Here is a 25228-nt window from a genome sequence, read left to right on the forward strand (position 1 = left end):
CCAGTGAAGGGAAATCTTAATGCTACAGCATACAATAACATTCTAGATGATTCTGTGCTTCCAACTTTGTAGCAACAGTTTGGGGAAGGCCCTTTCCTGTTTCAACATGACAATGCCCCTGTGCACAAAGCGAAGTCAATACAGAAATAGTTTGTCAAGATCTGTGTGGAAGAACTTGACTGGCCTGCACAGAGCCCTGACCTCAACCTCATTTTACACCTTTGGGATGAATTGGAAAACCGACTGCGAGCCAGGCGTAATCGCCCAATATCAGTACCCAACCTCACTAATGCTCATGGCTGAATGGAAACAAGTCCTCGCATCTAGTGGAAAGCCTTCCCAGGAGGGTGGAGGCTGTTATAGCAGCAAAGAGGTGACAAACTCCATCTGAACGCCCATGATTTTGGAATGAGATGTTCGCCGAGCAGGTGTCCACATACTTTTGGTAATGTAGTATACATGTTTGGCCGAATCGATAACAAAAACAGTATTGCCAATACCAGCTTAGTAGAAAAATCTGGAGACGTTTTGCATAGGCAAACCTGTAACATCCAGTAATGGATCAAAAATCGTTGGTTACATCATTGTATGATTTTTAAGTAATTAATTTGCATTTTATTGCATGACATAAGTATTTGATCACCTACCAACCAGTAAGAATTCTAGCTACCATGGATAGCATGGAATGGAAGCATCAAACACCACGCGCATTTATGAAAAGTATCATCATTACTGGTTGCCTAACGTTAGCTAGTTCATCCAGTAGTTTATGCTGCAAGCCTATACTGTAAATGAAAATATTGAATTTGGATTTCAATTTAGGGGTTAAAATTGAAGGTGCCATGCTATGGATCATACGCACTAAAAGCAAAGCCTCCCAATCTCTGTAGCTAGTTAGTTAGCTAGCTATATAGCAGTCTATTCGTATTTAGTCTATTTCATTGACGCATTTCGATACTGACCTTGATCATGGAATGGGTGATGGAGTTAAAATTGGGCCTGCAGGTGGCAGACATGTTTTTCAAGAATAAATTCTCCGCTCTTGACAATACTTTGAGGGACGCCATGTTTTTAGAGCTAACTACCAGTCTTCAAATTGATGAACAATGTGGGCTATTAGACGGTCGCGTTGTGTGTGTGATCCCAGCTGGTAAAATGACACTGAAACTAGAGGGTGTAGGGGGCGGGGCTAGCCGAGGGGAGACAGAGGCTCGGCTTGTTCATTATAATTTAACCGTTTCACTGCTAGCCACTCCCGATTGCGCGGGCTTTTGTTCTAGTCTAGTTTACATTTACATTTTAGTCATTTAGCAGACGCTCTTTTCCAGAGCGACATACAGTTAGTGCATACATTATTTTATCGAACCCACAATCCTCTACCAACTGAGCTACATCCCCTGTCGGCCATTCCCTCCCCTACCCTGGACGACGCTGGGCCATGGGTCTCCCGGTTGTAGCCAATATGATATGAACCGATAAAAAACAAAAACAAAAAAAACATTCATTTTCTTATAAATGTTCTTGGCTGGACCAAGCCTTCCTACGGGGGGCCAGTATGAAAAATGTATGCACTCACTAATTGTAAGTCGCTCTGGATAAGAGCGTAGCTAAATGACTAAAATGTCAACAAAAAAATGGGTTCCCTAAACCAGCATTGACTGCACTATATAACAGAATTAAATGCAATTGACAGAGGGGCACAAATCCATGGATATATTTGGAGCAAACACATCGTGGATCAAAGCGCCGCAGATAATCAAATAAAGACATTTGTTTCATCACGTGAATAATCATAGCGTCACGTCACGTGACAGTGTTTTTAGTCATGGCCGACGACTGCAGACGACAGGGGTTTGAGCTGGAGAGAAGGATTTTTGAGTTGGACAATAAGTGCGCCAGTCTCAGAACTGAGAAACAAGGTAGGCGTACACACAGTTACAGCGATAATTTGTCAAGAAAGGTAATCTCGCGTTGATGCACACCGTGTTCAGTTGAAATCTATTTTCAGCTAACTTAGCTACATTAGCTAGCGCTACCTAGTTAGTGCCATACACTTTACCATTGTAGCTAGCTACGAACCTAACGTAGCAGGCGTAAAAAGACCGCGTTACCTCGTTGGTAACCTTGGCTTTGCAACAACAGTAAACCATAGTTATGACCCAAAGCATAAATTCGCTAGATAACTAGCTAGGTAGGTTTGCTGGGCTAAGTAGCTAACGTTATTTAGCTAGTTAGCTTTAGCGAGCTAGCTTGGTAGCTTGGTAGCTAATTCTGTGGTAGGTAGTTAGGTAACGTATAGCGAGCTAGCTAACTTAGCTAGCGTTAATGTGTCAACAAAGATACGGTCGAGCTATGATCCATTTATCATTTTACTTTTCGACACATTCAATGCAGATACTAGTATTGTAGCTATATTGCACAATGCCCTTTGGAACGTTAGTTTAGCTAACAACTTCAACACAATCCATTGACTTGCCACAACCGAACAGCAAAGTTCTTCTGTCAGTCAGATCTGCGGAAACAGGAGAGAAACCTCTAGTTAGTTAGCTAACGTTAACTAGTTGGCCGCAGACACCGTGCACACCAACCCGGGCCCTACCCAACGTTAATGGTTCACGCTGTTGCAACAATGTTGCTAACTAGGCTATTCTGGAATATTGTTATGTTGCATGTATTAGTTAGCCTAACAAGGTTTATGCATTCCACTTTGTGTAGTTTGGGTTCACGGCCAACTATTCTCTTCCAATTTAACTTACTACTATCTCTCTCTGACTCTGCGTGTTACAAGTGATTTCGACACTAGGTACTGCATACACTACATATTCTGGTGCAATACAAGAGATGTCGCTAAACGAATGTTTGATATGTGATACAACTAATACTTAGTCTCTAGTCTACAGTGTCATAATAGTGGACATAGGCTATGTTCTTTACTGACTAACTCAAGGGGGCAGTTCCTTACATTTTATGCCATAATGCCACTCTGTGAAACGACATTGTAAAGTCATAGATATGATCAGTGTTTATGATAACTAACACTTTAATTGATACATTAAACTCTGAAAACATGAGATGCACTGTTTAGATATAGGCCTGTAATACGTACTTAACATAATTTATTTTCTCCTAGATGATGACTATTTACAGAATGCTTCTGCGATACTAGACAAGTTGAAAAGCTTTTACAGACAAGGGGGAGAGAGTAGCAGTCTGCCTAAACTGCTTCAGGATTACACTCAGGTATTGTAGTTCATTAAATATAACTGTTCTGGATAGATTCTGGACAAAATGTTTTAGGATTCATGTTACCATTCAATTTCCCTTCATATCTGATAAGGGAAAGTGTTACTATTCTGTTTTGGGGAAATATATGGCACGCTCAGGCTGGATCACAAGGCTAGCAAATTCCCCCAAATGTCTCTCTGTCCGAGCAGAATATTCCACCTGCTGTTTGAAATAGGATGACGGTACTCTATTGTATTAAGTTGTTGATGTCATCCAATGACATGAGCTTAAATTAGCCTGAAGGTGTGAGAGTGCAGACACACTTGTCTGTCCTTGATGCTGGAAGTTTCAACTGACCAGTATCTGACTGGCTCTATTCACACATTTTTAAGTGCATCATTTCTCACTTCCTTGAAGCAACTCAATCACTGATCTGTTAGTGAATGCAATGTTTTCATCCTTTCACCTGTCAGACCATAGAAGATCAGTGACTACTTTAAAAGATGAAAGGACAGAAGGATGCAATTCTAAAAAGTAGTGGAACTAGGCCACAAATATGGAAATCTAGATGAGTTCAAAATATTTGAATGCTAACTTCAAAGTGCAGTGATAAACCGTGACTTGTTGACGCATTTGCTACTGACAACATTCCAACCCACGGTCTGTCTGAGTTATCCACATCATCCCCACCCACCATAGCAGAGTTAGACATAGGCTGGTGACGAGAGACAAAGATACATTTCCTTGCGTCCTTTGCCTTATTGATGGAAGAATTGACCGACAGCCTGTGGACAAATCTAGCCACTACAAAAAGTCTGCAGGTGGCACGTGATACCTGTCATAAATGTTAGCCAAAAATAGATACATTCATGTGGTGAATGAGATCACCAGACCTCAATGGATGAATTGCAAAACTATAATTGTCAAATCAAATTTATTTGTGTTAAAGTAAAGAACAAGACTAAAGTGTGTGTATTGTTTTGTGTGTGTGTAGGTGATCCTGGACATCACGTTCTATGAGGAGAACAAGCTGGTGGACCAGGAGTTCCCAGAGGACTGCTCACCCTTTAAGATCCAACAGTTGCTGCAGGACCTCACAGAGCCAGAAGTGTTGGCAGGGAGGCTGGCACCGGCCCAAGAGGTGTGTGTGTGCATGCAAGAGATATTCAGCCCTTCATGAAGGGCAATGCAAGTGCCAAGGACCTCGTATGCACAGAGTATTTTGTTCACTACAAGAAAATAGTAACTTTACACTGGTGCTCTCTCACACACACACCTATTGTTTACTGTATTGTTAAGACAGCTCTCCCTGTTCCAGGTGCAGTCAGTGCTGGGGCTAGAGGTGTTAGAGTGCCTCTACTGGAGACGTGGAGCACTGCTCTACATGTACTGCCACACCCTCCACCAACGCAAGCAGTGGATCAAGAAGAACAAGGCCACTTTCCTCAAGGTAGGGCCGCCTCCACTCATTTGGCCAACTTCTAACTTGATATAGCAAGCATAACTTGGAATTGCTGTGCCCCTGCTACTAGCAGTTGGATTCCTCATGCCTGTTGTTATGTCTGTCTTGTTTCAGTGTCTTCAGGAGGGCGTACGCTACCTGATGAGGATGCTGCAGGTGAGGAACTCTGTGAAGCTCAATGACGGGGTGGTGTTTCACGACTCTGCTACCGCCAACTTCCTGGCTGAAGGTAAACGTCATAGGATCACTATATATTATACGTGGTCCTCTGTAGCTCAGCAGGTAGAGCACGGCGCTTGTAACGCCAAGGTAGTGGGTTCGATCCCCGGGACCACCCATACACAAAAATGTATGCACGCATGACTGTAAGTCGCTTTGGATAAAAGCGTCTGCTAAATGGCATATTATTATGGCTTGCACAATGTTACACATTTGTTTTGTTGACATTATCAAGACAACTTTTTTCTTCACTTCATTTATATTACATGCTTGTTTTGTTGACTATATTCTTAATTTCTCAAGGGATGAGAAAACGCGTCTGATTTATTTATGTTTTTATTTTGTTTTTCCAACAGGCATCTTCTCAGACACCCACCTGCTGACGATGATGTACATCGGGGAGATGTGTTTCTGGGCAGTGAAGTACGAGGACTGCAGCGTTGATTCCACAGAACGCAAAGAGGACCGGCTCCACTTCCGGGACATTGGGACACAGGTCCTGCACAAATACGTGCTGGCCTGTGAGGGCCCTCTTCAGGGCCAGGGTTGGAACACTGAGAATGCCAAGGAGATCCTTAGTATCTTACAGTGAACTGGGGAGGGCTCTGGGTACAAGTTGCCCATAGGCACTGATATGGGATCAGATGATCAAACCCCAAATTGTAATACTAAGCATTAAGAGAGATGGAGGGGGAATCTGACCTTAAATCAGTTTCTAGGAGCAACTTCTTCCCGTTCTGAAAGGCTCCGGCCGACGTAGGTGGTGAAGGTTGGGGCAAAGGGAGGTGAAGAATGAAGGGGCAAGGGTATGGAGTGATGTTAATGAAATGTTATTCTCCCCGTCCCCTGCAAGAAGCACTTATCTTCCAGATTCCAGACTGTTGGATGGGCATGTGTTATGCTCTGAGAATGTGGTAGAATAATAATATCAATAATATCAGAAGATTATTAAGCAAATATCACATTGTTACAAAAAAGAAAACAAAGATTGTTTGAAGATTAATGATAATCTAGCTGGTAATGAGACATCGCACAGCAATTGTTTTTATTTATTTTTATTTGTTTTGAATGTTTTTTAAATTAATTGCATTTATATAAATATATACGAAAAAAGGTAAGGTGGGGAATACACAGAGTTGGAGACTGATGGATTCATGACCATTTTCAAGTATGTACAGTTTTGTTTAAAATATCAGCTTTGTAATATGCCAGTTCTTTTTCTCACATATGAAACATCCATTTTTTCGGCCACACTTTGACAAGGAGTAATATCCCAGTGATGGGAACTTTGATATTTTGATAGTATGCATTTAAATTGAGAATCTCTGTGTTGGTGTTCATTTTGAAGAAGAAAAAAAAAGTTTTTCATTCTTTCATTTTATGTCCTCATTGAAAATAAATACTGAATGTTGGTTTCAAAATGAGTTGTAAAATGTATTGCACACTAATATAACTCCAATAACCACAATGCACCTCTTTCACGCCAACAACAAGGAAGTAGGTGAACTGGTAACTACAAGAAACGTTAGCTTTGCTGTCAACTTCCCTCACAGTAGCCAGCGACCTATTTCAGCTTTGATAAATGTTTAGCACATAGAGGACAGGGCAGACGCATTGTCATTGTTAGCAAATCAAAAGCAAGATGTCAGGGAAAAGTCAGAGCAACGAGTCTGTAGTTATACGAAGTATCAGACAGTTCCGAGAGAAGTACTTCAATGCAAGGAAAAACGTCAATGATCAGGCGCATGCAGCAGCAGACACCAGTGAAGACGCACCTCCGGCCTTTTTGGACTGTTTACCCGTAAGATACAGGACTTGTGAAGTTGTGAAAGCCAGTTGGCTACTTCTAATGATCAGATTTGTTGTTGTTGGAGGGATCTAATGAGAAATGATATAATATACTGTGGGTATAGAGCAAGTGACTTGGAATATTTTAATTTATCGGACATTTGGGAAATGTTCCGGTCATCCATATGCGTTGGGTGCGTAACCCATTAGGCCAGAGCCTTTCATATTGCACCAGTTCAGGTAGTCAAAGTCCATTTTCTTACGTTTAGTGGTGGCTATGGACGTTTGGTGAATACGACCCTGATGTGTAGAAACAGTATGTACCATCATCAACCAGCACATTCAATACTTCACTCTCTCCTCTCCTCCTCGCCCCTCTCCTGCTCTCTCCATCTCTCCCACTACAGGTGGACTTACAGTTCCTGATCATGACCCTGCTGTCTCCTGTGGACCTCTGTCGTCTGGGGGCCACCAGTAGCTACTGGAGGGCTGTGGTCAGAGACCCCTTACTATGGAGATACTTCCTGGTCAGGGACATGCCTAATTGGCCCTCCATCGACCATGTGACCATGCCCCGGTTAGAGGCCTTACACACCCCTCTGTGTGTGGGGGAGGAGGGGATGGTGGAGCCAGGACATGACTTCATGACAGAGTGGGTAGTGGTCTCAAACTCTGGTATTGGAATGCATGAGGAAGGCAACAAGGATTTACTGTGATATGTGGTCATCTTACCTAAGTTGAATGAACTAACTGACACTCAGGAAAATAGTGTCTGCTAAATGACAAAAATGTAAATAATGAAGCCTTGTTGAATGCATAAATAGTCTAGTACCCAGGCTATGGAGTGACTGTGAATACATTTGGTTGGTAGATTGATTTTCCAGGAGGCCATAAAAGTCAGACTTGTCAAGATATTTTGCTTGAGTCATTGGTCAAGTCCAAATGTATTAGTCACTCACTCATAATGTTCAACTTCAGCAATGGAACTGGCCCTCCCTGCCTACCTAAGTAATAATTGCCTGTCCCTTCTTAGTTATCTAAAGGGCTACCCAGCCTGCAGACAGCGATGGTGTCCCCAGAGGCCGCCCTACAGGGTTGTGACCTCCTTCCTCCAGTCGCTGGTGGTCACCACCACTGAGCCACGCTACGCCATGTTTGGCCCCGGCATGGAACAGCTAGATGTCTCCATGGTGACCAGGCTCATGCATACCCCAGATGTGCTCCCTGTAGCAGGGATACCCCAGAGACAGATCAACGGTGGGTTACCCACTCTCCTCTCTGATCCATGCTTTTAGAGGGTCCACCTCCTCGAGACTTTCTGTGACAGGTGAAAGCAAAATAGACACAGTTAAAATAAACATCAACCATATTGGTGTTACCTGAATTGTGTTTGCTTACAATAAACTAAACAGCTGAATAAGTAAGGTAGGTACAGGACATGGTGAACAGTAGTAAAACCATCCTGCACTAGTACTGACCAACCAGAAGGGGGCACTCTTGCTTCACACTAGCAGTTGCCAAGTTCTGTGCTGTGGTGGGCAGCCGACCTAAAGCCTTTGGGTTTTTTTGGCTCACCAACTAAACAAAACCAATGTTGTTATTTTTTCCAGGTATTGGATCTGGGATTAGTTACATGTACAAAAACCAGCACAAATTCAACATTCTGACTCTCTACTCAACCAACAGGTTAGTGTTGTCAGTATTGTCCTCCAATGACTGATTTGGGATGTACTGTTACCATTCAAGGTATTGCAATGGCCAACCCAGGCGCTCATGTGCATGCGTGTGTGTATATGTCTACCCTAACCCCTTGTGTTTGTGTGTGCAGGGCAGAGAGGGAGAGAGCCCGCGTGGAGCAGCAGAGTGTCAGCAACAAACTCTTCATCCTGGAGGGAACAGACCAATCAGGACACCCACAATTTAGCCCCACCCCTCAGGTCCAGGAAGTGTGTCAGGCGGTGGATGGGTTCATCTATGTGGCCAACGCAGAGCCAGGAAGAGGTAATACCAAGATGCCATTACATTCCTCATACATGCTCCTATTCCTAGGGCCTTGTTGCCAAGCCCGAGAAAGGTGAGACCAAAGCCCCATTCCATTACTATCGCCTGTATCTGCAACCCTGGGGCCTTGCTGCCTCCTTGCAGGCTTTTTGGTCATTTAGCAGATGCTTATTCTTTATTTGTGACACAATGTAAATGTGATTTTCTGTATTCCAATCTCATTTTGTATGACTGTGTGTGTCATGCCGTGCATTAGAAATTATGCAGTTGTTTATGGTAACATCTCTACAACTCTGCCGTGTGAAAATGTCACCATATTATGTGTCTGTCTCCTATTAGATGATGAGGGGGCGGTGGAGACGGCTCAGATCCAGGCGTTGGTGGACCCTGCCTTAGGCTCGTCCTCCAGACCCCTCCTGGTCCTGTCCTGTGTGTCCAGAGAGGAACCAGACCCGATCAGAACCACCAGCTCCAGTACTACCAGAGCCAGCACCAGGACCCCCTGTGTGGATATGGCCCAGAGACTCTGCCTGCCCATGCTGCCCAACCCCTGGATGGTGAGTCTGTCAGTCTATCTAGTCTGTCTGTCTGTGTAGTGTGTCTTGTCTTGTCTGTCTGTCTTTGTGAAACACCCTTTGTATTTGGCCGTCACTTTCCAGGTTCAGGACACAGTAGCAGAGTCTCTGTCTGGTGTCTTAGATGGGATCTCCTGGCTGCTGGGGTGTTCTGGTCTCAGGCTGTAGCTAGCTGTCTAAGGAACTACCTTCAGGACCGAAACAACACACTACAGAACCAGAAGAAATGCTTCTGAAGGAATGTTTTACCTCTGATGTGCCTTGCTTCAATGAATCACATAAAAAAAGTTATTATTGGGTAAATAGTTTGTAATTAGCCTGTAATTATCTTTCCTCGATAGTGGGTTGTGAAATAAAACAGAAGTTTTAACTGTATCTATGGTACTGTAATGAATATTATGAAGATGAATTAAGGGTTTTGATATTACTACTACGGTGTACTTTAGAATCATATTGACGTGACAATGAATTGTATTTTTTGATACCTATATTTAGGGAAATCATGCAATTATTCTCCAATTTCTTTCATATAATTTATACAATATTATACTACGAAATGTGTATGCTTTTATTTTCTTTAATTGTTTATATTCATGTTGTTATTTACCCCTGTATAAGTTGTTATAAAGGAACTGAAAATACATGCATGTGTACAGTGCCTTTGGAAAGTATTCAGACCCCTTGACCTTTTCAACATTTTGTTACGTTACAGCCTTATTCTAAAATGGATTAAACAAAAAAAAAAATCCTCAGCAATCTACACACAATACCCGATAATGACAAAGCGAAAACAGGTTTTTAGAAATTTTAGCAAATGTATTCAAACTAAAAAACAGAAATACCTTATTAACATTAGTATTCAGACCCTTTGCTATGAGTTTCGAAATTGAGATCAGGTGCATCCTGTTTCCATTGATTATCCTTGAGATGTTTCTACAACTTGATTGGAGTCCACCTGTGGTAAATTCAATTGATTAGACATGATTTGGAAAGGCACACACCTGTCTATATAAGGTCCCACAGTTGACAGTGCATGTCAGAGCAAAAACCAAGCCATGAGGTCGAAGGAATTGTCCATAGCGCTTCGAGACAGGATTGTGTTGAGGCACAGATCTGGGGAAGGGTACCAAAATAAATTCTGTAGCATTGAAGGTCCCCAAGAACACAGTGGCCTCCTGTCACGAGTTACAAAGCCAGAACCCAGAAGCAGACCAGGACAAGGTAAGTTGAAACGAAGGTGAGTGTTTATTTACAAAGTCAAGAGTGATGCTGAATAATCCAGGGAACAGAGCGGGCGGCGTTGCTTAGTTGTTGGGGGTGCAGTGGTTGATCCAATCATGGCTCGGCAGCCGCCGACCACCAGGCAGAGGTTGGATGAAGGCTCCGGACGAGTGACTGCAGATGGAACAAAACGGAGGTAAGTAAACAACAAACCAACAAGGTGCAAAACAACAAAACTAACGCTAGAAGCCCTAAGACTGATACTCTGGTAAACCTACTGTTCATGGCTAACGATCCGGCAGGGAATGGATGTTAGGCCAGAGCCTAAGAAGGGTGATGATCAGGACCAGGTGTGCAGATTGCTGATGGGATGCAGGTGCGGAAATCAAGAGAGCTCCCCGGAGCGTTCCAGAACCCTCGGGAAACTGGAGATCCCGAGCAGAAAAACTAGTCCACAGACAGGACCCGACTCAGACTGCCGGGATCGTTACACCTCCATTATTCTCTTCCTAGAGCTGGCCGCCCGGCCAAACTGAGCAATCGGGGGAGAAGGGCCTTGGTCAGGGAGGTGACCAAGAACTCGATGGTCACTCTGACAGAGCTCCAGAGTTCCTCTGTGGAGATGGCAGAACCTTCCAGAAGGACAACCATCTCTACATCACTCCACCAATTAGGCCTTTATGGTAGAGTGGCCAAAATTGAAGCCACTCTTCAGTAAAAGGCACATGACAGCCCACTTGGAGTTTGCCAAAAGGCACCTAAAGACTCGCAGACCATGAGAAACAAGATTCTCTGGTCTGATGAAACCAACATTGAACTCTTTGGCCTGAATGCCAAGAATCACATCTGGAGGAAACCTGGCACCATCCCTACGGTGAAGCATGGTGGTGGCAGCATCATGCTGTGGGGATGTTTTTCAGCGGCAGGGACTGGGAGACTAGTCAGCATCGAGGCAAAGATGAACGGCTTAAAGTACAGAGAGATCCTTGATGAAAACCTGCTCAGGTCCTCAGACTGGGGCGAAGGTTCACCTTCCAACAGGACAACGACCCTAAGCACACAGCCAAGACAACGCAGGAGTGGCTTCGGGACAAGTCTCTGAATGTCCTTGAGTGGCCCTGCCAGAGCCCAGACTTGAACCCGATCGAACATCTCTGGAGTGACCTGAAAATAGCTGTGCAGCAACGCTCCACATCCAACCTGACAGAGTTTGAGAGGATCTGCAGAGAAGAATGGGAGAAACTCCCCAAATACAGGTGTGCCAAGCTTGTAGCGTCATACCCAAGAAGACTTGAGGCTGTAATCGCTGCTAAAGGTGCTTCAACAAAGTACTGAGTAAAGGGTCTGAATACTTATGCAAATGTAATACTTCCATTTTTATGAAATTAGCAAAAATGTCTAAAAAAACGTTTTTGCTTTGTCATTATGGGGCATTGTGTGTAGATTGAGGGGGGGAAAACTATTTAATCAATTTTAGAATAAGGCTGTAATGTAACAAACTGTGGAAGAAGTCAAGTGGTCTGAATACTTTCCGAAGGCACTGTATGTACCTAAGTGAAGTGTTGTTTCTTTCAGGACTGTGAGTTTGGAGAACATGTGGAATAGCCCACTGTTTACCAAATGGCGAGCTGTGGCTGATTTGTTTTCGGTTGTGGTTAAAGACCAAATTTTGTTTATTCACTGTGTCAAAGTAGAATTCCAAAAGCTTTTGGTAAGTCACAGCACAGAAACATTTGGTGAGCTGAGCGTGTGGAACAGACAGGCATTTGCTCCATAGTTCCTCGCAATAGTCTAAAGTGGCTTCCAACCCTTTAATTTCTTCCTTTATCTGCACCAATATATATATATATATATATACAAATAAAGAGGAAGAAAGGGACTGGTGAAAACACCTTTCACGTCTTCTGCGTTTTCAGATGAGTGCAGACTGGAAGGAGAGGAGACAGAGAGAGAAAGCCATTTTAAAGTGTTGAGATGCACCCCCTGCCTCAGGCGAAGGTTCAGCTTGCTACTCCAGTTCTGGGTGGTTATTTTCCTCTGAGGTCAGCATTGGCATGCTGAAATTAATTCACATCTGTCTGACGGGGAGACGAATGTTCCTGTTTTCATCACCAGGGAACAGGCCTAGTCTAGTTGGTGCTTGGTTTACAATGTTTTCGGGGTGGGGGTTGCACTGTGACTCATGTAAAACTGATTATTTTTGTGTGAAAAAACAAACCTCAAATTTCTAAACACAATCAAGAATGAACTGTTTGCTGAAAGATAAAGCATGGATGTTATTGTCTGGTACAGAACATTAAGATCCTGAGCCCCATGAAACCCCTGGCTGGCATAGATTGAGAGAGGTGTATAACAGAGGTGACCAAATGGCCGCTTTCATAAACCCTGTTCAAATACAGTTCTTTGAAAATGCACCAGATTTTTCTATTTCTTCTAAGTTCTCACTGACGAACCATGCTTTGGTAGGTGACCATGATACTACAGTAGAACCTTTGCTCTGACCTATCCATTCATGTCAGATATGGGCGGACAGGAAACCGAGGGCCTTTTATCATTTTGTTTTATTCATGTCCATTGTGGAAATAAGCAGCTGATTTTTGTCCCTCCCTTGCTCACACACTGTCAACTGTAATAGGGTAATGTGCCAAAGTCAATGCAGTGCTGATGTACTTTAACACCTGTCTTTTGTTCTAGTCCCCTTGGCAACAAAGTGGATAATCATCTCCCTAACCTTCTCTTTTCTGCACCCCCGCCTCAAAAGGTCCCTAAATTGTAGTAATCATCGTCATGGAAATACAGATTTAGAATGCAGTCATAATTGGTGCAATTTGAGTGCAGTAATTCCAGTGTGAATAGTGGAGGGAGATGGCAGCAGCATTCTCTAGATGGTGAAATCAGACTGGATGTAATGGAGGAAGAGTGAGGGCTTTACTGTGACAACCGCCCTTTTCATCCAGCAGGCTGCTCTAAACAGGATGTATCTCCCTGCTTCTCCCTCTACTCAGCCACTTAAACACACACAGACACAGTCAGCTGGCAGTTTTTGGGGTGTGAATGTAATATTGAATAATATTGAAACTGATATATTGACAACCTCTGTAGGAGGTTGATTTTACACATTTGCAAACTCATGAGTGATCCCTAATTTGAAAGTGTGTGTGTATACACCTGTGTGGGTGTTCCACCTAGTGTGAGTACCCCCAATAAGAGCAGGTATGCAGGGAATATTAATATAATGTGTTATTACTCTCTGGCTGTCTGCTGGAGCCCAGTAGGGGCAGGGACGTCTTTTCTGCCTCTACCCACAGAGAGGGAACTGGAGATGGCGTGGATCTGTATGGGATAGGGGTTTAAGGACTGGAGGTTGGACCCGAGGCAGGGACTGAGACTGGAACTAGAGCTGGGGTTAAATCTGACTGTTGGACTCTTTTGCTGAAATTAGGGCTGGGCCAGGGGCTGCATGAGACTGTACACTTGGGGGGTGGGGCTGGTTCAAGGGTCATGTTCTGGAAGGGGGATGGGTTCCAGATCGACGGCTGATTCTGGTTTCCTTCCCTCCAGGATACGTGACGTCTTGTGGAAGAGGAGAGAAGAGAAAGAGAGTATTTGTGTGTGTGAGTGAGTAAGTGATTAAGTAAATTATTGTCTTTCTTTCTCTCCGGGTTTGGTTTGTGTGGCATCCCAGAGAACCTTATCAACAGTTTATTAAAGTCTGGTGTAAAGAGCCTCACAGCAGTCAGCAACAATGCTGGGTAAGTGTGTGTGTGCGTCAGTGGGAACAGTGGACAGAACACTACGCACAAACCGGTTTACTTCTTCATGCAGTCAATATTTGTGCTGTATTGGGAGGTGACACAATGTGAACAGTGTTGCACTGCTTAACCAAACACAACCATAGGTTCCTAGGTCAGCTCCTGGAGAGTGTGATTAGTAAAATACAGACAAACGAAAGGGAGGGAACAAGGACAGTGAAAGAGCAAAGGTCAATGAGGGAGAGGAGAGACAGACAGACAGACAGACAGACAGAAAGATGTCATTGCCATGATTGCAACAGACAGTTTTCAGAACACAGCAGAAGCGACAAGCCGCCCTTGGCTCGTCTCTTTGTAAATGTAACCAGACCAGGTTTACCTCGATTGTTATGTCATGTAGGAAATGTATTGGACAGAGAAGTGTGTTCTGAATATTCTCAATAGTCATATTTGACCCCTTGCCTAGTCTAGCTGGATTTCAGTATGAATATGTTTTCTCAATGTAGAAAGTAGATAGTACATACTGTAGTGATGTCAATAATGGTTTGATTAAAGTTTGTTTTAAAAAAAAAACGGGCGGCAGGTGGTTAAGTGGTTAAGAGCGTTGTGCCAGTAACCGAAAGTTCGCTGGTTCTAATCCCCGAGCCGACTAGGTGAAAAATCTGCCGATGTGCCCTTGAGCAAGGCACTTAGCCCTAATTGCTCCTGTATGTCGCTCTGGATAAGAGCTTCTTCTAAATGACTAATAATAATAATATTAATTATAATTATAAACAGGTACAAGTCAAACATTAGTGGTTTAAAACCCCAAATTGGCAAAAAACTAAATTTGAAGCCTATGGTTGCTTTTGGCATGAGCTGCTGTCTCTTTCACCTTGGCTACCACTCGTACATGCACATTGAAACGCACACACACACACTTCCCAAAGGCACTTGTCTGAGCGTCTCGTGTAAGGTTCCCTTTTCAATCAAAAATGTTAGCTGACAAGCAGAATGAATCATTCTTACCCTGGGAGAGAGCATGTTTGAATATGCTTGTTGTTGCTTGACTATTTATTCCGCACAGACGGCAAACATGGTTTCATTGATTTAATTGAATCCAAAGTGCAAAAAAACATATTTACCTTACAAATATGCGCATTGAGTGTGGGAAATGCACTCTACAAATTACATATATTTTTTATGATTATTAAATGTGCTGTGCACATTGTCCAGTTTTTACTTATATAATATGACCCAAGTCCTCTTTTATACGTATTGCATCTATCCATCTTATTTTACAGATCTAACCCCACTATATGTGAAATACATGAACAGATAAAGACAGAAAACCCCTCAGTCATCACCCATTCATTCATCCCTTTCTCGCATTTGTTTTCACAATCTTTCACTCCTGCACCTGAAGTTTTAGCTTGTGGATTGTTTCCCTTCGTTTAAATGTTCTATCTTTTTCATTATTTCTTCTTCCCTGGGTGGCTTCCATAATGAATCACTCTTACCCTGGGAGAGAGGATGTTTGAATATGCTGTTTATTGTTGCCTGACTATTTATCCCACACCGACTACAAACACGGTTTCGTTGATTTTATTGAATCCAATGTGCAAAGAGTCACATTTACCTTACAAATTTGTGGAGCACATTGTACAGTTTTTATTTAATAGGACCCAAGTTCTATTTTTTACATGTAGTATCTCCATTTTATTTTACAGATCTAAATCCACTAAATGTGAAATACATAATCAAATGCCAATGAAGAGAACCCCTCAGTCATCACCCCGTCATTCATCCCTTTCTCTCATTTGATGTTGGACGGTGTACAGTCGTGGTCAAAAGTTTTGAGAATGACACAAATACTAATTTTCACAAAGTCTGCTGCCTCAGTTTTGATAATGGAAATGTGCATATACTCCAGAATGTCATGAAGAGTGATCAGATGAATTGCAATTCATTGCAAAGTCCCTCTTTGCCATGAAAATGAACTTAATCCCAAAAAAACATTTCCACTGCATTTCAGCCCTGCCACAAAAGGACCAGCTGCCATCATGTCAGTGATTCACTCGTTAACACAGGTGAGAGTGTTGACGAGGACAAGGCTGGAGATCACTCTGTCATGCTGATTGAGTCAGAATAACAGACTGGAAGCTTTAAAAGGATGGTGGTGTTTGAAATCATTGTTCTTCCTCTGTTAACCATGGTTACCTGCAAGGAAACACATGCCGTCATCATTGCTTTGCACAAAAAGGGCTTCACAGGCAAGGATATTGCTGCTAGTAAGATTGCACCAAAACAACCATTTATCGGATCATCAAGAACTTCAAGGAGAGAGGTTCAATTGTTATGAAGAAGGCGTCAGGGCGCCCAAGAAAGTCCAGCAAGCGCCAGGACCATCTCCTAAAGTTGATTCAGCTGCGGGATCGGGGCACCACCAGTGCAGAGCTTGCTCAGGAATGGCAGCAGGCAGGTGTGAGTGCATCTGCACGCACAGTAAGACTTTTGGAGGATGGCCTGGTGTCAAGAAGGGCAGCAAAGAAGCCACTTCTCTCCAGGAAAAACATCAGACTATTTGCACTGCCCCCCCACCCCATCCTTTTTACGCTGCTGCTACTCTGTTAATTATTTATGCATAGTCACTTTAACTCTACCCACATGTACATATTACTTCAACTACCTCAACTAGCCGGTGCCCCCGCACATTGACTCTGCACCGGTACCCCCCTGTATATATAGCCTCCCTACTGTTATTTTATTTTACTTCTGCTCTTTTTTTTTCTCAACACTTTTTTTGTTGTTGTTTTATTTGTACTTTTTTTGTTAAAAATAAATGCACTGTTGGTTAAGGGCTGTAAGTAAGCATTTCACTGTAATGTCTGCACCTGTTGTATTCGGCGCATGTGACCAATAACATTTGATTTGATTTGATTTGATATTCTGCAAAAGGTACAGGGATTGGACTGCTGAGGACTGGGGTAAAGTCATTTTCTCTGATGAATCCCCTTTCCAATTGTTTGGGGCATCCGGAAAACACCTTGTCCGGAGAAGACAAGGTGAGCGCTACCATCAGTCCTGTGTCATGCCAACAGTAAAGCATCCTGAGACCATTCATGTGTGGGGTTGCTTTTCAGCCAAGGGAGTGGGCTCACTCACAATTTTGCCTAAGAACACAGCCATGAATAAAGAATGGTACCAACACATCCTCCGAGAGCAACTTCTCCCAACCATCCAAGAACAGTTTGGTGACGACCAATGCCTTTTCCAGCATGATGGAGCACCTTGCCATAAGGCAAAAGTGATAACTACGTGGCTCGGGGAACAAAACATCGAAATGTTGGGTCCATGGCCAGGAAACTCCCCAGACCTTAATCCCATTGAGAACTTGTGGTCGATCCTCAAGAGGCGGGTGGTCAAACAAAAACCCACAAATTCTGACAAACTCCAAGCATTGATTATGCAAGAATGGGCTGCCATCAGTCAGGATGTGGCCCAGAAGTTAATTGATAGCATGCCAGGGCGGATTGCAGAGGTCTTGAAAAAGAAGGGTCAACACTGCAAATATTGACTCTTTGCATAAACGTAATGTAATTGTCAATAAAAGCCTTTGACACTTATGGAATGCTTGTAATTATACTTCAGTATACCATAGTAACATCTGACAAAAATATATCATAACACTGAAGCAGCGAACTTTGTGAAGACCAATACATGTGTATCCCGTACATACAACTAATACAACTTTAAACTTCATTATGTCAAGCTCCATTCAAGGTAATATTAGCAGTTATCCATGTAGTAATAGCAAAGTAAGAGTAATAGGAAAGTAAATGCAATTATATTTTGTTTCAGTCTTACACCATGTTATTTTAGCTTGGGTGATTTTCTTTCTCTCTTCTTCCCTGGGTTCCTTCCTGCACTCACTTTCCACCCCCACCTTCCCTCTTTTCATCAGTGTTAAGTCCCTGATTTGTATTCTGTGATAACAGCCAACATTAAAACACAAGCAGCCTCTTATAAATTAACATTTCCATGATGCATTCAGTGATTAGAGTGGGCGTCTGTTTTAATTGTCTTGTTTTGCCCCTGACTGGGGCTCTCACGCTGCTTGTCTGTGGATCCTCCACATCCAAACATAAGCTGCACTAATTCTCTTCAATTTCCCCATCTCAGTCCATCCCTCCATCCGTCCCATGTGGGGTTTTTTATGCGTCTGACTGGGTAAAAGGCGGGTGAGACCCAGTGTCAGACCCGGTGTGTGGTAATTAGTCTTTATCAGATATATTTAGTAAACGAGATGAACTGGACTTGTGTATAGGGTTCACTTCTTTATGATTTACGTCATTTCTAAGTATGCAAAACCCTGTATATGATTTGTTATGCTTTGATTATTGTCATTTCCAAATGCACACACACACACACACACACACTCACACACTCCTGTCCTTCCCAATGAAATCATTAATGCCATTATCTTCTTGCAGTAGGGTGAGTTTGTGCCCACATGCATGTGTGTGTGAAGTGTGAGTGTATGTGTGTGTGAAGCCTGCGGCGCTCTCAGCTCCTGCCATCCTAATTCAATAGAGAGCAAGCTGCTGACAGTGGTGGTGAATGGCTACTTGCTCGGTGTGAACCCTTACTAAATGCATTATGGGTGACAAGGCAGGGGACATTAAGTGAAGAATAGGAGGAGCAATGCCATTCAAACTAAATGAAACATAGCCTTTGTGGTATGTACAATTTTAGTAGGAGAAGATAGTGTCAGAAAACATCCCATTTGACATGTGTATTCACCACAACGTGTTACTCTATGTATATTTTGTTTTTTTAGCAGACACTCTTCTCCAGAGCGACTTACAGGAGCAATTAGGGTTAAGTGCCTTGCTCAAGGGCACATCAACAGATTTTTCACCTAGTCGGCTCGGGGATTAGAACCAGCAACCTTTCGGTTACTGGCACAACACTATTAACCACTAAGCTACCTGCCGCCACTATATCATTCTTAGCCATCATGCAATGCTGTGGGACATCAATCAAATGTAATTATTAGCACAGCTATATCACTGAGAGAATACACAGGAAAGATTGACAGCATCTATGAATCCTAGGCATTCCCAACCTCCAGGCTGTGAATGTGACCCATTCGATCTTGTGATGGTAAAGAAATGTGCTTGGTTCAATCTACATCTGCATTCATGTGGTCTAAAGGTGACGCTCAGAGCCATATATTTAGATAAATAGATATATGGCTCTGGTGATGCTTAGTAAATGTTATTCTGAGTCTCCGGTGTCCAAGCCCTAATTAGATACGGTATGTGTACCCAGAGAAACACACAGGCTACATGATCAATATTCCCTGGCTGCTCTGAAAGGACAGCAACAGCACCTCAACACAACCTTTAGGACATGCATCTTCAGGACTGCTTATTGCTGTAGCACGGTTGACAGACATGTTTTATTTGTCTTCTTTTTATTTGACTGACCACAATAACAGTGATTGATTAATTAACATTATATAAAATGTTCTAAGTATTGTCGATTTATTTTATTTTATTTACAGTAATCCTCAGATCTGATCAGCTACAGGCATTGTAGTGATAGATGGCCACGGTGAAAGTGTTGTGGTTCATCATCGCATGAAGTAGGCCTATGCACTAGTTAGTTGATGGCTGTAATATGACAAAGCCTGATTAAAAGTCATTTTTTTAATGTCTTGTTCAGCCTTTGTGCTATATTTAGTTGTGTGCAATTACTCCTCTTTCATCGCCCACTGTAGCCTATTGACCCTATTCAACAAGGCCAACAGCACTCACTTTGCACTATCTGTTGTTGTGTTGCAGAACATGATGCAGTTTTTCACAGTCATGTTAATTACCAACAACAATTGTTGGGCAAAAAATCCAATAAAAGATTGTAGCAGGGCCAAGAGGACAATACAGGAAAACAAGAGCGAGGTGGACCCAGGCTGTATTGTTCTCATGTCACATTCAATTTACTCTCACTCCTCCCCCCCATGATCATTCAGAGGTGAACCAGAAGTGAACGAAACAACAAAATAATCTATTCTTTCTTATTTTTTACCCCCCTATTTTTTTACGTGGATTTAATGGAGTGGCCCGCCATCCAGTCAAAAGCTCTGGTGTACTATGCTTTTAAATAACACAAATGAAAAGAGGGTTGTTCCACACACCTTATGTCCCAGGTGTCTACACCTTAGTCCATATATTTATATATTCTTAATTCCATTACTTTACTTAGATTTGTGTGTATTGGGTATATGTTGTGAAATTGTTAGATATTACTTGTTAGATATCACTGCACCGGCTTCGAGGGCATTATCACTTTTATACAACGGGTTACCAACATATTCAAATAATGATTGACATATTTTCATTCAAAATGTTATTTTGATGAATTTATTCATAATATTTCATCCTTCCACAAGATATAGTCCCGACACAACTCTAGGATTGCTACACAAGCCAGCGGGTCGTTCGTTCTATCGGTTCGGTTGCCAGAAACGGTACCCAGTCGTTCAGTATTTTTGTTCTGTATCTATGGACGCGAGACCCAGTCATTCATTCTAAATGTTCCATTGCCATACTGGCTGGCAACGTTCTTATCCCTTGCTTACTAGCTAGCTAACTACAGCTAACTTACAGTCACGTCAAAGAGTGCAGCCAGAATAACAGCAAAGTAGCTACATTTGCATTTGTTTAAGCTGTTTTGTAGTGACATTTATTTGGATACATCTATAACAATGAGCTAATGAGGTGCGATTTCGCCCTGGCATAGAAAATGTGCTCTCTTGTCAGGACACTGTTGTTCAGAGGAGCTAGCCAACAACACAGCTAACACAATCACTTCAAACTGAAGCTGGAAAGACTGCAAACTAGCTGCACCTCGTTTCATTTTACCTTATTTCAAATGACATTTCTTTGTATATATCCATAAAAATTATGCCAGCTGATTCACGATTTCGACTGTTTGAGAAACGCTGCCTGTCTGTCCGTCTCGTCCCAGCTCCTGACACGTTCATTACTATGGGACAGCTGGAGATCGAATTTGAATATTGTAACAATGTTGAAAATGTCGGAGAGACAGACAGCAAGGTTTATACAAATCTCCGCTGTTGAAAACTAAATGTGAGATTATGTCTAGATGCTTTTTATAGCGGGTTGATGAGACTGTGAATTGCGCAGTCAGATGGAACAGAGTAAATAGGCATTTTAACGTCATATATTTAGCCGGTGGTAACTTGTGGAATAGACACCGGCTGGAATGCGGATTTAACCAATCAGCATTCAGGATTAGGCCCACCCGTTGTATAAATTGTGATGGATCACACAATAATACCAGTGTAGGGTTGCAAAAATCCTTTAATTTTCCCACAGTCCCAGGTTTTCCAGAAATCCTGGTTGGACGATTCCAGATTTCCTGCTTATTCTCTCCTGATTCCGGGAACTTCCAACTAGGTTTTCTGGAAAACCAGGGCATTTTGGGAGAGTGGCCTGATTTTTGCAACCCTATACCAGTGTAATGGATTTTCTTTGCTAAATAACACACTGTCTTGAACTCAAAGCAATAGTGTCACGCGTAGCCCCAATCTCTGACCTCACAGCAAAATTGAGAGTGAATACTCCCAGTTTGAATTGTAAACACATTTACAGATGAGCTGGGGTCAGGAAGTCCTTCCCCATTTACACTCATCCCTCTATATCTGAGTTATAGTTTGTTACATCGGATCCATCCCGCTCGTCTGCACAGTGTTTTATGCACAGCACATAAGAGAGAGAAACAGGGGAAGACGTAACTTCTGAGCCCTATAAATGAGGAAAGGAAGGAGCTGGCAATGCTCGAAACAGACAGGGCAATTCCATTTATCCTTCTGCAGCACGATTTATATCAGCAGAGCATTCTGAGGCAAGCGTTGAAATGGCACATGGCCAGGAAAACCGAGCTGCTGCCCTCGGTTGCTGAGCACTTTGGATATTACAGGCATTTGTTACCAGCCAGAGTTATGCAGGCCAAGGCATGCATGCGAAATGCAGCAGGGAAGATTCCACACCAGCAAGCAAATGCCTAGATAGTCAAATTAATCGGGAAAATGTCTATGCAAGCATTGATATATGAGAATTACATTTTATGTGGCTATTTGGAAGAGAGCGAAATAAAGATAGTGTTCCAATAAGGGCTGCAGTATAATTTTTGTTTTCATAGTGTAACTATCCCAGCTAGCACACAATGTTCTGAGAACCATATGTTTCTTAGAGCATGGTTGTCCTGTGGTTATTTTGCATAAAACCTTCCCACAACGTTCTGGGAAAGGTGCAGGAAAGTTGCTTGGCCTTTGAACATTATCAGTACATTTAAGGAACTTGACAAAATAATGTTATTTTCTTGGTATTTCATTACTTTAACAGAATGTTTCCTAAAAGTTCAAATATGGTTACATTTAATAAAAATGTTGGAAATGTTTTAGGAACATTATCCAACTGGTTTGACATTCAGAATGTTCTGAAATAGTTCAGAGAACGTTAAGAAACAACGTTCTCCTGTGGGAATTTACATACTTCAGCATAATGTTTTGAACAGGTTTCCTCATGGTTCTATTTAAAGTAATGTTCAGCGAATGTTAAGAAACAACATTCTTCTGTGGGAATTTCAGTACTTCAGCATAACATGGTTCTATTTAAAGTCATGCTCTCAGAACATTAAGAACACCTTCCACAAGAAAACATTAGTAATGTTCAAAAAACGTTCTAAGAATGTTATTAAAAATGGCCGCACCCCCTAATTGGCCACACCTGATCTTAATGAGTGCTTGTTTCCTTTGGAATGGGGTCTGTTTGAATACACTAAAATAAACAGCTTAGTATGAGTAAGTCAAACATGGCCTGGTGGTGCAGTGGAATAATTCCATGAATAGGGAGCAGAAGATCATAGGTTCAAATCTCACTGATGCCTTGCAACATTAAAAAAGTGTTTGCATGATTAATTTTTAACTAAATGAATTTCCATGTGTCACTATCTGTGCTTGGAGTACAAAACAGTTAAACTAAGCTAGCAGTGTTATTAAAAGTCTTATTGAAACATTCAGTGAAAGTTTTAAGGAAGTAATTCAAAAACCTCTAAATAACCTGTACTTTCTGTTCTCAGAACAAACATAAAATGTCCAGGAAGATGTTCAGGGAAACATAGTTTGCCTTGATGACAGTTTTGCACACTCTTCACACGCTTCATAAGGTAGTCACCAGGAGTGCATTTCAATTAACAGGCGTGCCTTCTTAAAAGCTAATTTGTGGAATGTATTTCCTTCTTAATGTGTTTGAGCCAATCAGTTGTGTTGTGACAAGGTAGGGGGGGTTTACAGAAGATTGCCCTATTTGGTAAAAGACCAAGTCCATATTATGGCAAGAACAGCTCAAATAAGCAAAGAGAAACAACAGTCCATTATTACTATAAGACATGAAGGTCAGTCAATACGAAAAAGTTCAAGAACTTTGAAAGTTCCTTAAAGTGCAGTCGCAAAAACCATCAAGCGCTATGATGAAACTGGCTCTCATGAGGACCGCCATAGGAATGGAAGACCCAGAGTTACCTCTCCTGCTGAGGATAAGTTCATTAGAGTTACAAGCCTCAGAAATTGCAGCTCAAATAAATGCTTCACAGAGTTCAAGTCACAGACACATCTCAACATCAACTGTTCAGAGGGGACTGTGTGAATCAGACCTTCATGGTTGAATTGCTGCAAAGACAACACTACTAAAGGAAACCAATAATAAGAAGAGACCTGCTTGGGCCAAGAAACACGAGCAATGGACATTAGACCGGTGGAAATGTGTCCTTTGGTCTGGAGTTTGTAGTATATTAAAATTATGTCTTTGTTAACGGTTTTTCATGAAGAAATGGAAGGTTGATTATTGCTATCAAGAGGGAAGGTTTTAGCGTGACGTCACATATGACAAACAGGAAGTGGGTGGTAAGATACGGGGATTGAACAGTAGAGGGAGCTATTCAACTCTTGGAAGGCTATATAAAGGGGGGAGCAACGACGGAGAGTTAGAATACAGCAAGATTTATTTGGGGTCTGGTTCTCCGGATATTGTGTCCGTACTTACGCTGGAACCTCGTGGTTTGAATAAAGGCCTTTGAACACGATCCAGCCTAAGCAGACTCCTTGATTGACGGTAACACCTACGAATAACCTACACTACAAATGGAGGCTCCGCTGAGATATTGATTGCATCGTTGTTGGTCCCTTTCCTGGATTCGCGAGGTGACTACTGTCCAAGCCGGCTTTAAAAGGTGAGAGATTGCTCACAAAGAAATTTGGCCATTGGTTATCCCGCTGATTCATGAGAGGGCTTTGACGGTGTACAGTTAAAAGTACTTGGGTTATGGTTGATGTGGGGTGTTGTTGTCGATTAGGAGTCTGATAACAAATATTCTAAATTTGGTTGATGGGTAACGGGGAATAATAGCATGTTTAGGACAATGGATTGGTAGAGAATAAAGGTTGGAAGACGTCTGCATAATTAGGGCACCGGGGATCTGGAAAAAGCCCTCGAATCGAGGCGATTCTTTAGGAATGGGCCATAAAATCCTTGCAACGCGTTATGTGGTGTATGGTTAATTCTGGGAATTATTAAGCTGGACGAATTATATGTATGTTATATACTCATCGTATGGTTGACGAACTATAATGCTTGGGGTAACCTCTCTATGATTATCCAGAACTTACGGCAACACAAAGTTAGAAGGAGATATTACTGATAGACAATGATTTGGCCACGGTGCGGGGGTGTTCATTTGTATAGCTAGTAGGCCGCAGTTGGCTAGAGGCTGAAGCTAAGGCTGGGTTGTTTCAGGCCACGTGGTGCCTCGTGGCTAAGGCTTGATTGTATGGTTCGGGCCACGTGATACATCGTGGTTAAATGCTAATGCTAATGCTTAAGGCTAAATGCTAATGCTTAAGGCTAAATGCTAACTGGGTT

At 42.4% G+C, this 25228-nt stretch overlaps 3 protein-coding genes across 3 annotated transcripts in view; 2 read left to right on the forward strand and 1 right to left on the reverse strand.

The window, feature by feature from the left end:
- The window catches only part of LOC121585135 (succinyl-CoA:3-ketoacid coenzyme A transferase 1, mitochondrial-like), a 109028-nt gene extending 107861 nt beyond the window's left edge, over positions 1-1167 (reverse strand). The window contains exon 1 of the mRNA XM_041901503.2: positions 963-1167. Within this exon, the coding sequence (XP_041757437.1) occupies positions 963-1067 (105 nt within the window). The 5' untranslated portion in view covers positions 1068-1167. The remainder of the gene's footprint in view (positions 1-962) is intronic.
- A 643-nt stretch (positions 1168-1810) lies between these two features.
- On the forward strand, positions 1811-6088 carry rimoc1 (rab7a interacting mon1-ccz1 complex subunit 1). The gene is made up of 6 exons (XM_041901502.2): positions 1811-1919; positions 3131-3240; positions 4220-4366; positions 4544-4675; positions 4802-4916; positions 5263-6088. The coding sequence occupies exons 1-6, from the start codon at positions 1826-1828 to the stop codon at positions 5496-5498; spliced, it is 834 nt and encodes a 277-aa protein (XP_041757436.1). The 5' UTR covers positions 1811-1825; the 3' UTR covers positions 5499-6088.
- A 323-nt stretch (positions 6089-6411) lies between these two features.
- On the forward strand, positions 6412-9913 carry fbxo4 (F-box protein 4). The gene is made up of 7 exons (XM_041901501.2): positions 6412-6707; positions 7102-7346; positions 7728-7951; positions 8305-8380; positions 8523-8695; positions 9035-9252; positions 9355-9913. The coding sequence occupies exons 1-7, from the start codon at positions 6549-6551 to the stop codon at positions 9436-9438; spliced, it is 1179 nt and encodes a 392-aa protein (XP_041757435.2). The 5' UTR covers positions 6412-6548; the 3' UTR covers positions 9439-9913.
- Positions 9914-25228: the final 15315 nt, after the last annotated feature.

This window comes from Coregonus clupeaformis, unplaced genomic scaffold (assembly GCF_020615455.1).
Source record: "Coregonus clupeaformis isolate EN_2021a unplaced genomic scaffold, ASM2061545v1 scaf0011, whole genome shotgun sequence".
Lineage (NCBI taxonomy): Eukaryota > Metazoa > Chordata > Actinopteri > Salmoniformes > Salmonidae > Coregonus > Coregonus clupeaformis.

Excerpts from the sequence above, each read along its gene's own strand:
- rimoc1 (XM_041901502.2), top strand. The coding sequence starts at position 1,826 with ATGGCCGACGACTGCAGACGACAGGGGTTTGAGCTGGAGAGAAGGATT. Across the intron at positions 3,241-4,219 it reads TGCTTCAGGATTACACTCAG|GTGATCCTGGACATCACGTT; the intron begins GTATTGTAGTTC and ends GTGTGTGTGTAG. Across the intron at positions 4,917-5,262 it reads CGCCAACTTCCTGGCTGAAG|GCATCTTCTCAGACACCCAC; the intron begins GTAAACGTCATA and ends TTTTTCCAACAG.
- fbxo4 (XM_041901501.2), top strand. The coding sequence starts at position 6,549 with ATGTCAGGGAAAAGTCAGAGCAACGAGTCTGTAGTTATACGAAGTATC. Across the intron at positions 7,952-8,304 it reads ACCCCAGAGACAGATCAACG|GTATTGGATCTGGGATTAGT; the intron begins GTGGGTTACCCA and ends TATTTTTTCCAG. Across the intron at positions 9,253-9,354 it reads TGCTGCCCAACCCCTGGATG|GTTCAGGACACAGTAGCAGA; the intron begins GTGAGTCTGTCA and ends GTCACTTTCCAG.